General features: G+C 33.6%; 1 protein-coding gene across 1 annotated transcript; it reads left to right on the top strand.

Annotated features, from left to right (window-relative positions):
* The first annotated feature begins 451 nt into the window (after positions 1-451).
* Positions 452-2,799, top strand: LOC109788337 (uncharacterized). Its single transcript, XM_020347033.3, has 2 exons — positions 452-771; positions 931-2,799. Exon 2 carries the CDS (start codon positions 978-980, stop codon positions 1,863-1,865), a length of 888 nt encoding a protein of 295 aa, XP_020202622.1. The 5' UTR covers positions 452-771; positions 931-977; the 3' UTR covers positions 1,866-2,799.
* Positions 2,800-10,443: the final 7,644 nt, after the last annotated feature.

Here is a 10,443-nt window from a genome sequence, read left to right as displayed (position 1 = left end):
GAACCAATTTTGGGCAAAACAATTCGCAAATTGAAATTCAGTCTTTGCAAAGAAGCATGTAATAATCATGTAGATGAAAATTACAATTAAGAGTATAATTTTATTCTTATATGAGCCCTAAAAATAAAAAAAAGTCAGGTATTAAAATAATAATATTGGAAATTCTCCCATAATTAAGCCCACCCAAAGAATGGTAATGTGTTGAGTTAAACACCAAAAGTAAGAAAGAATTTACAAGGCAATAAATGTGATGCTTGGAAAGGAAAGAGTGGGTTATAGTTAGTTTCTCCCAGAGAGAGGAGAAAAAGTCTAGATATATGACCCTGAAAATAATTCGCATTAATTGGTTTTACCAAGATGAGAAGGTGATGGAGCAAGAGGAGCAAAGTTAGAAGGAGGCGATGAAAACAGTTTTTCACTTTTCACACGAGGGACGAAAAAGTCAGTGACTACTACACTAGTCACTAGTAGCGAGTGGGAACCACGTAAGCCGGTGAACCGTACACACTATATAACTATTTCTTGACGCATCACAAACAACCAAACCAACAACAAGGTCCCATTGGCGTTTCACTTCATTCATTCACATTCACTCACTCGCTCCCTCTTTCGCTCTTAAAATCCGTGCACTTCGTTCCAGACGCATGAGAGAGAGAGACTGAAACGCAGGACAGCGTTGCCGTTTTGGACGACGCTAAACGACGAACCAAAACGCGTTCGCTACAAACACAAACCGTAACTCACAACTGTACCACTACAAAATCATCGACGGTATGGCCCTGTCACTACTATCTTTAATTTCACCGCCACAAATATGGATCTGAATTCTCAACTCTGTTACTCCTAAGTGATTCACTCATTTACGCACTTTTCGCTATGAAAGCCAAAATCGAAACCACGTTTTCTCTCAAACATCGCTCTCAATTGCAGTTTCCATTCAGCAACACGCTGAATCGGTGAGGCGAAGCGCCAGGAGAATGGGAAAATCGACCACAGGGAACAGAGACTGGACGCAGATGTACGCGATCTACGGAATGGAGCAATGGCAAACCCTAATATTCCTATTGTGCCAGGCGATACTCTTCTCTGTCTTGTCTGTTTTGTATCTTCTTTATTTCGATCTCGTATGCAACTTTTTCGAGCGAATCTTTTCGGGCGGCGCCGGCGGCACCGCGCGATTCGCTGCCGGAATCACCGGCTCCGTGACGGCGCTCTCCGCGCTGTGCCTGTTCTTCGCGGCGGCGAATTTTTTCTACTCGTCCGTACCGCTGCACTTCGACATGGCGCAGCGCATCGTCTCCGCCGTGCACGACTGGTCCTCGGTGAAGCTGGCGCTGGACCTCGGCTGCTGCGGCCGCGGGATCCTCCTGAACGCGGTGGCGACGCAGCTCAAGAAGGAAGGGAGCTCCGGCCGCGTCGTCGGCCTCGACCGGTCGAAGCGGACGACGCTGTCGACGCTGCGCGCGGCGAAGATGGAGGGAGTCGGCGAGTACGTGACGTGCCGCGAGGGCGACGCGCGGCGGCTGCCGTTTCCGGATAACTACTTCGACGTGGTGGTTTCCGGCGTGTTCGTGCACACCGTCGGGAGGGAGTACGGCGCGCGCACGGCGGAGGCGGCGGCGGAGAGGATGCGCGCAGTGGCGGAGTTGGTGAGGGTGATGAAGCCTGGCGGTGTAGGTGTGGTGTGGGACCTACTGCACGTGCCGGAGTACGTGCTTCGGTTGCAGGAATTGAAGATGGAAGATGTGAGAGTTTCTGAGCGTGTAACCGCCTTCATGGTCAGCAGCCACATCGTTTCATTCCGGAAGCCCAGTCAGCACGTCCATGGCCCCGCCGAAGTTCGCTTGGACTGGAGATTATGCTGACCTGGATTTTTCACACTAAATAGACAAATATTAATTATATATATATATTAATATTATACTAAGAAATATTTTCTTAAAAAAAAAGAGATATGAATGAGAATATCTGAAGGTAAAGTTATGGCTGGGGAGGCGAAGTCGAACCAGATCTTGAAAAAAATTATATGTAAAAAAAAGCAAAGAAGTGGATGATGCAATAATGTGATGAATCGAGTTGGAGCCGGATTTTTGTATATGTTGCTGGTTTTATTGATAGCAATGAAATTGTAGCCCTTTTGATGTATCTTAGTTCTTGTTTTTTTTTTTTTTTTTTTTTTCTCAAAATTGATTTTGAATGCTGTGTGATTGTGTTGAAATTGTGTTAGATTATGTTTATTCTGTTTTTCATACCGGTGCTAATTTTTCAAACGTTGTTTGAATGGGGGAAGGTTTTAATTATGAGTAGTGGAAAAGCCGCTAATCGTGGCTTGAATGGATGAATAGTGAGGCAAAGAAGAGTTTCTTTTGATTTTTAATTTTTAAGCATGAAGGTGTCGTTGTCTTTATTTAATTTTTGGGGTTTCGAGTTTCTCTCTTCCATGTGAGGTTGGATTCTATTATAAAAAGTTGAAAGCTAAATGTCGACGAATGGATGGCAAAAAAAAGTAGTGATATTTCTTTCCGGTACAATGCAACTTTGTGGAGGTTATGGGTTGAAATGATGGCGTGGACTGCTGGCCCTGTTGGAGTCACAATCAGAGATTTTCGATTGCGAAGCTTTAACCACATGCTGGAGGAGTTTGTTGAAGTTTACATCTCATGCTACGGAGTGAGGTTCGTGATGTTGCTAGCCATAGAGAACTGAAATGGTTTCCCAAAATTTGGTGATGGAGTCATTTAACTTCGTTTTGTTCTATCAATTTGCACGTGAAGTTGAAAATTACTGGTATTGTGTTCATTACTCCCTTTTTTTTATTCATAGGCATTTTGTTCATTTTTTTTTGTCATTTTATTAAAATCAATAATTTATTATTGGTATTATTTTTTATTTTTATCCTTGATAATTAATATATGTTTATTGAATAATATGTTTATTTATTTTTAATGTCTACTTATTTTTTTCCAATCACTTATATAAAGTTAATGTTGCATATAAAAGAGCAATATATTTTCAACAAAATACTATAAAAAATAGAAAGTAAAATAAGAAAGTAAGTAATAAATATTTTTAAAAATTTAAAATATTAATCATTTTTTAAATCTCGTGTAAAATCTTAAACGACTATTAATAAAAAAAATGGAGGAGTAGTAATTATGGTTAATTAATTGAGTTATGGATTATATTTACATGGTGTTGTTTGTGGGGTTGTTGCTTCTCTGTCAATCGCTAGAAAGCACTTGAAAGGAAATAACTGCTTAAGTGAAAAATAGAAAGGGCATCGTGCAAAATCTATCCCGCATTTACAATTCATGTCCCGCGGAACCAATTGAATTTATTAGAAGGAACTGTCGTTGTCACTGTTACTGATAATGTATTGCTTACCCTCAAATCAAAACCATTAAGTGAAAATTATATGGTTAAGTTTTTATCTCATTGACATTATAATGGGTTAGATTATCTAAAATAGTAGCCTCTCCCAGGACCACATGGTGCATGTGCTCCTCTAATCCTGACACCTTAGGTGTATGGGGCCATACTAGCTATCCCATGACCAATGGCCACTTGGGACTTGACATCAATGAGGCCATCATAATTTCTTTTCTTGGGTTCATTGTAGATATCTCATTTCTTGGAAGATCACATTTACAGAATTATCCATACCATATAGTCTCGAAATCTTTTCCATTGTAAAGTAGAGATAAGATTTCTGAAATGACTGCGTCTTGCTTCTATTTTTGTCATAAATTCTGATCCTTACTGTTATGAAATTAGGAAGGATAAATAAATACCTTGAAAATCTGCCGCTTTTAGAGGACGTCAGAAGTCAGAACCAAACTAAACAGGGTTTTGTCTTTAAGCTTTTGTTGGATGCGCTAAAGAAAATACTACTATCTCTTTCGTTTACTTGTTGTAAAACTTAAAATGGAAAATTCTCTGTTAATTTGACAGCAACACTTGTATAAAAATCGTTTTGTCCGGAACAATGTATCCTTTTTGATTCGAAATTGAAACCCATTATAAATTTCCGTGATGATCTTGGATCCATGGACTATAAAGAGGTACTGTACAAAGTAAGATGTGAATAAGAACCGATAAATGTTTGTTGTTTCTACTCAAAAGCAATCATGATAACATGATGAACTCAGAAATTAAGCATCTGCATTGATTAACGTTAACCGAAGATAATAATCTTGTGTTCTATCTCATTATTTTTTCTTTTCTTTTGGGGACCAGAGACATGTCTCTCCATTTACCTATCCAATGCAAGTCTATTGCGTGGAGAGGAAAACATTCATCGAAAATTTAATGCAAGGCCCACTGGTCACAAATGCCTTTGACACGATAAACTCTGCTATGAGATGAACATTTTATTTTATTTTTTGAAAGTGAGATCATTGGTTATTTTAAAAATATACCATTCAGGAAGGTTCTTATACATTTTCATGTATCGTACACCGTCTGCAAACTTTGCCCCTTTTTGAAACAGTCCTGATCAGCCACTAGAGCAAGTTGCTAAGCAATCTATTTGGAAATGATCAAAACAGGAATCCAACACATTCTCCTTTATAACATGTGTTTTATTATGTCACATTAATATATGTTGAAAATAATATTCATAAATATATTCTTTGTCTACTTCAACGTAACAAAAACAACTATACGAGATTTCTTGCTTTCTCTTCTTTCAATTCTGATGCACTTTGTGCCCGTGGCACAGTGGTTTTGGAGTACACGGTAACACAATTTCAGTCCAAGCTTTTTACTGAAGAAAGATGAAAAGTTGAAACAACTTGGATAAATTTAGTAATTTGAGATCACAAAGACGCCAAAGATTTGAAATGAACAAGTTAATTTAGCAAACAAAGAGCATGCCGTGTCATGTGAGCAATATCAAACTGAACCAAACCACGCCTCCATTACTCCCATGTGGATATTTACTCATACCTTTTTTAAAAAAAAAGAAAAAAGAACACCAATTTAATGCATCACATTACTTCCCTCCATGTGTCACTAATTCCATCCATGTGTCTCCTATCTCTCTTACAGCATCGCAAGAAAAATTAAATTACTCCACACATGAGATCGATTGAGCTCATTCTCTGAAGTTGGGTGGTGCATTCCATCTCTGAATTGCACCTGACCAATTGGTTTGAATGATTTATACGCAATCAGCAATGTAGCATGTGATCCAGAGCCAATGACATTTTTCGTTTGTGATATTTATTAACAAGTTTCTATCTAGTGTTAGGAAAAGGTAACCAAATTTGAATGGTGGACTACAATATATATTCACGGAAATGTATAAAATACTCGGGTGAAATCGACATAGTTGGAATCTTTTTGGGGGTGGTAAGAGAATTAAAGTGTTCTTATAAACTAGTTTTCACACTTGATTTTGTAGTATCATGTCGTTGTTTCTACTCTCTCCCCTTACACTAACCCACACCACAGTGCCAGATTTGGGGAAGGGTAGATCTATCGTACACGAGAAGTGTGTCTCTAATTATGTAGGTCCATTTGGGGGTAGATGACTTTGACAGGAATGAGATGTGGCAGCAAACTGTCTTGGACAAGACATTTTTCATATACTTAAAAATTAGATCAAAATGATTTTAATAGTGTATGGTCTAGGTCGGAATCCGACTAGGCCCTCTACACGGGATAGGTTGGCCTTGGCATGAGCCGACTTCCCCTCCTTTTCCTTATTTCTCTCTCTCTAGAATTTCACTCGGCTCCACTTGGTCCACGTAGATCAGGTCGGCCATATGCCGAATCCACTCGCACTTAAACAAGTACTCGGTCGGTTCCTGACTGACCTTTTTGTGTGAACCTACTCGGTCAAAGACCGATCCTGCATCCCATAGAGAAGTTCCTCAAAGGATACATACTCTCGGCCTATTTCCGATGTGATTCAAAGGGGGCAGTTGCTTTGGCCTTTTCGCCTCATAGCTCAAGGCTGGAAGGCAAGTGTACCGTCAATTTCCGACCTGTTCCCCGTAACAGGTTGTAATCCTGATCGGAATCCAACCTTACCCTCTCCCTGGCGATGGGCCGACTACGACCTCGGCCGACTCCCTTTCTTTAGGTCACTCGGTCTACGCCCGAGTTGGCATTTTGGCATGAACCAGCTCGGCCCCATCCTGATTCCCCCAGCCTATAGGACCCCACTCGGCCAATACCCGACTGGTCCCTCGGTACGGGTCTAGTCGGTCAGGACCTGATCTATAATCCTAGCGTTCACCAAGTATCTTCAAAATGATAACGGTTAAGGAAATCCCCGTATTCACGGGGCCCATGAGGCCCATGAACAAGAAAGTATAAAACCTAAAACCCTAAAGCTAAGAAGGCAAATTACACTTTTGAATGCTCTGGCTTTGAGACTTGACCTAGGAAGAATCCCTAGTCCACCCTTTGGCCGGAACAAATAGATTTAGTTTTGAACTATCGAATGTAAGTGAGATATATACCTAAATTAATCTTAATAGATGATCATGTATTTCCTTCGAGGAAAATTGAACTAAGATCTCTATTATTTGACTTCAACTTTTGTAGATAAAGAAAATATAATGAAAAAAGTTGTCAATGAGATTCTTTGGCAAAAATTAAATTAATTATTAATAAAATTTATAAATATTTCATATCAATAAGATGTCCCACTCATAAAATTCATTTCAACTATAAATTTTTTTACATTGATTTTTTTTTCTTCATATAATGATGAGAGACATCGATTTTGCTAGTAAGGTTAACTTTTTCTCTTAAATCAATATATTTCTCATTCGAATGTTAATGATTAATATTTTAAAGGATTGAAATTTATTTTAGGAATTGACCTTTTCTAATAAATATTTTTTCATATAATAAGGTTAAAAGATTTGGATAAATCGTACAAGATGTGAAGGTCAAATTCTATTATTAGCATTTCACATTTTAAAAAAATACATTAATTTAAGATATTTATCAAATGGCAAAAAGTAGGATACATATGATGGAGAACATTGTTCTTGTAAACCCTTGAATAATGTACCAAAAATCAATCTAGAGACAGTGATTCTCTCTATCTTAGAACAAATGGTACTCTGCAATAATGTAGCTTGGTCTACCAAGAAAAATATTATAGTGTGTTTCCTTGGCTACATTTCGTTAAAATAAAAAAAAATGCAGACTAATTTATAGTGCTGACGACAAGTGTACATTATTAGGATTCCTCGTTTTTATTTAACTAATGTCCTTTTACAGCTAATTTGTGCTTAATTTGGTAAGCGGACAATTAATTCGCTGTAGTTTCTGTTGCTAGTAACACTATAAATCCAAGTATTTATAATATAGTCTATGAATCAATTTAAGCTTTTTTATCCTCACGGTGCAAATTCTTTTTAAAATTTCCAAAATTAGTAACTTTAGAAAAAAATTCTCAAATTAGTGTAATTGTGTTTGTGAAATACACTTTTATTTCAAATTAGTGTAATTTGTGTTTGTGAAACACCATTTGTAAAATAAAAGCAGTGTTTCACAAACACGATTTTTATCGTCTTAAAAAAATCAAATAAAATAAAAATTGTGTTTTACAACACAATTTTTTTTTCTCAAAGTAAATATGAGATGGAAATTATTTTTTAACATAAAAAATATGATTTTAACGTAAAAAAATAAATAAAATGTCTCGATTAGTGACATGACTTACCACTTTGAAAAGAAAAATAAATAGAAAAAATTGTGTTTTTTTCACGATTTTTGTAAAATATAAGAAAAAGGAAGAGAAAGTAAAAGTCGTGTTTCAGAAACACGACTTACTCTAATTCGATTTTTTTTTTCCTTTTAAAAGAGTACTCATTTTATTTTAATTTTTTGAAAAAATACACGTAATCCGTAAAAAAGCCATCAATTTACGATGAAGTTGTAGCTTTGATATATACTCAACTTTGTTAGCAATTTTCCTGATTTAACAAGTGATATCAACATTTGGATTATGATATCACCTCACTTCTTAGTTCAATTTTATATAGAATAGTGTTAACAAGTTTTTCGGGTATACGTTTATAATTAGATGAAATTTATAAGAATTTCACTAAAAGAAACACACAAGTTAATTTCTTTAGCATGACTTACATGAAATTGATCTTAACTGATATTTTTCTTCAAGATGTATTTGATTAGATTTGAGGTATATATTCTTCCTCCTTAGCCACTAATTATGTTGGGCTACACTCAATTATGGATTTTAAGTTTGTAAAAATACTCTATTCTTTAAATGTTATTTTTAGTACATTTTTCATAATTTTTCTGCTGTGGCAAATATATATATATTTTTTTTTTGTGTGTGTGAAAGTAAATTGAAAAATAGGTTGGAAAAGTAATTTTCCATATTATGGATCTTAGAGTGATATTCAATATTTCCTTATTTTGAGAACAAAATTCAATATTTCTATAAAACTCGAAATGATTATTTATTTATTTATTTTTATATGAACTTTAATATGCTTGCATGTAGTTTTGTATGATACATCTTTTTTAATTGTTTAAGTACAAAATGTTAAAAAGTTATTGACAAGTGACTGATATGGGTGCTTGTACTAGAGAAAATTGACTCTCTTGTACAAGAGTTATCTCGGGTTGCTATGAGTCATTACTTTTTAAGTGGGATCACATGTATTAATTTGTGAAAAATTCTTTACAATTTGAAGAATATTTAACATCGCACAGTATGTACAAAATTTTAAATCCAAACTTTATTTTTATTATTATTATTATTATTATTATTATTATTTCTAATGATATGAAAAAATATAATTGCATGTCCAACTTTAGAGACAGTTATTGAATAACACATTCAGCTATAAGGAATTTGTCTTTATTTATTTATTTATTTATTAAGAGATAGCTTTCTTAATTTAACACGTAATTGTGGATTAACTTATGTGAGATGTTTACTGATGTTACATTTTGTCCAAAAATAAATGTGTTTTTATATGGGCTTCATTGTGATAACTTTCTATATAAAAAATGAATTAAATGTGAAATTAGGAGATCGTGTGATAGATTTGGATAATGTGAATTAAAAATGAAATAATATATAATTAGATTTATTGATACTAAGTGTCAACGTTAATGATTTTTTGATTAATAATTTTTTTACAGCAAATTTAATTAATTCAATAATTAAATCATGTAATATATTCATGGTCATGTATGTAAAATTTCATATAATTCCAAAACTATTTGATAATTCATCACATTACTTTATTTTAATGTATAATATACTATTTAATATATATGATCACTAATGTAATATCATATAATTCAATAATTGGATTGATTAAATTTATATCATACAAAAAGTTATTAAAGGTGTAATTTCATTAATTTTAGAGAGTGAAAGAGAGAGATCAAGTTACTCTACTTAATAACATATGATATGTATTAAATTTTAACGATCCAACTAAGTGCATGTAAATTTAAATTTATGTAATGAAATAAGAAGTCGTTTCCAAAATTTTCAAAAAATAAAATAAAATATTTGATGTTTCGTTACATCGATTCAAATTGATGTATATTCATAAAAAAAAACATATTGTATGTTAATTTAAATCTATTTAATGAAGTATTATAAAGTTTCCAAATTTAACCAAGCCAATTGGTCTAATAGTTATTCAACTTTGAGACACTATATAGACTATGTTCATGACATAAAAATAAAATAAAAAATGGTTTTCAAGCTTTGCAAAAAAAATTTAAACTTAATTTATTTATAAAAAATTTGTAATTAAATGATTGAATGATTAAAATTTAATATAGATCACGAGTTATTAAATGAATTAATTTTATCAAGAGTTATTTTTACAATAAGTAAATTTCTTCTGTCCCCCTGTATATACATATGTGTGTAGTCAAGATCTATCAACATTAAATGTCAAAATAAAATTGCACATTTAATAACTTATTGTAGAATATAAATTTAATCAACCGAACATTAAATTATACAATATTACGTTCATGATTACGTATAAAATGTCACGTAATTTTTGCTATATATATTATCTAAATGAATACTTTTTTTTACACCAATCTAAATGAATACTAAAATATTTTAAATATTATGATAAAATAAAGTATATGATAACTAAAGTTTGAAATTATATATTTGATCTAATTAACAAGAACATCAAATATAACAATTAAGTTTATATTTAACAAAAAAATTATTAAAAATGTAATTTCATTGCCTTTGACACATAGTTTCACGGGATCTTACATACACATCTATCACATTTTAGTAAAATTAAAAATTTTAATATAAAAAATTTGAAATTTATAAACCTGATACTCGTACAAGACATAAGTTATTAATATAATTTTAATGAAGTTTAAGCTTTATATTATTTAAGCTTTCACTATATAGACGTGTCAACGTTCAACATGCACCTCAAAGTAGATTCCAAA

Source organism: Cajanus cajan, chromosome 10, assembly GCF_000230855.2.
Source record: "Cajanus cajan strain Asha chromosome 10, NIPB_CcT2T_4, whole genome shotgun sequence".
Lineage (NCBI taxonomy): Eukaryota > Viridiplantae > Streptophyta > Magnoliopsida > Fabales > Fabaceae > Cajanus > Cajanus cajan.
This window is presented reverse-complemented; position numbering and strand designations above follow the sequence as displayed.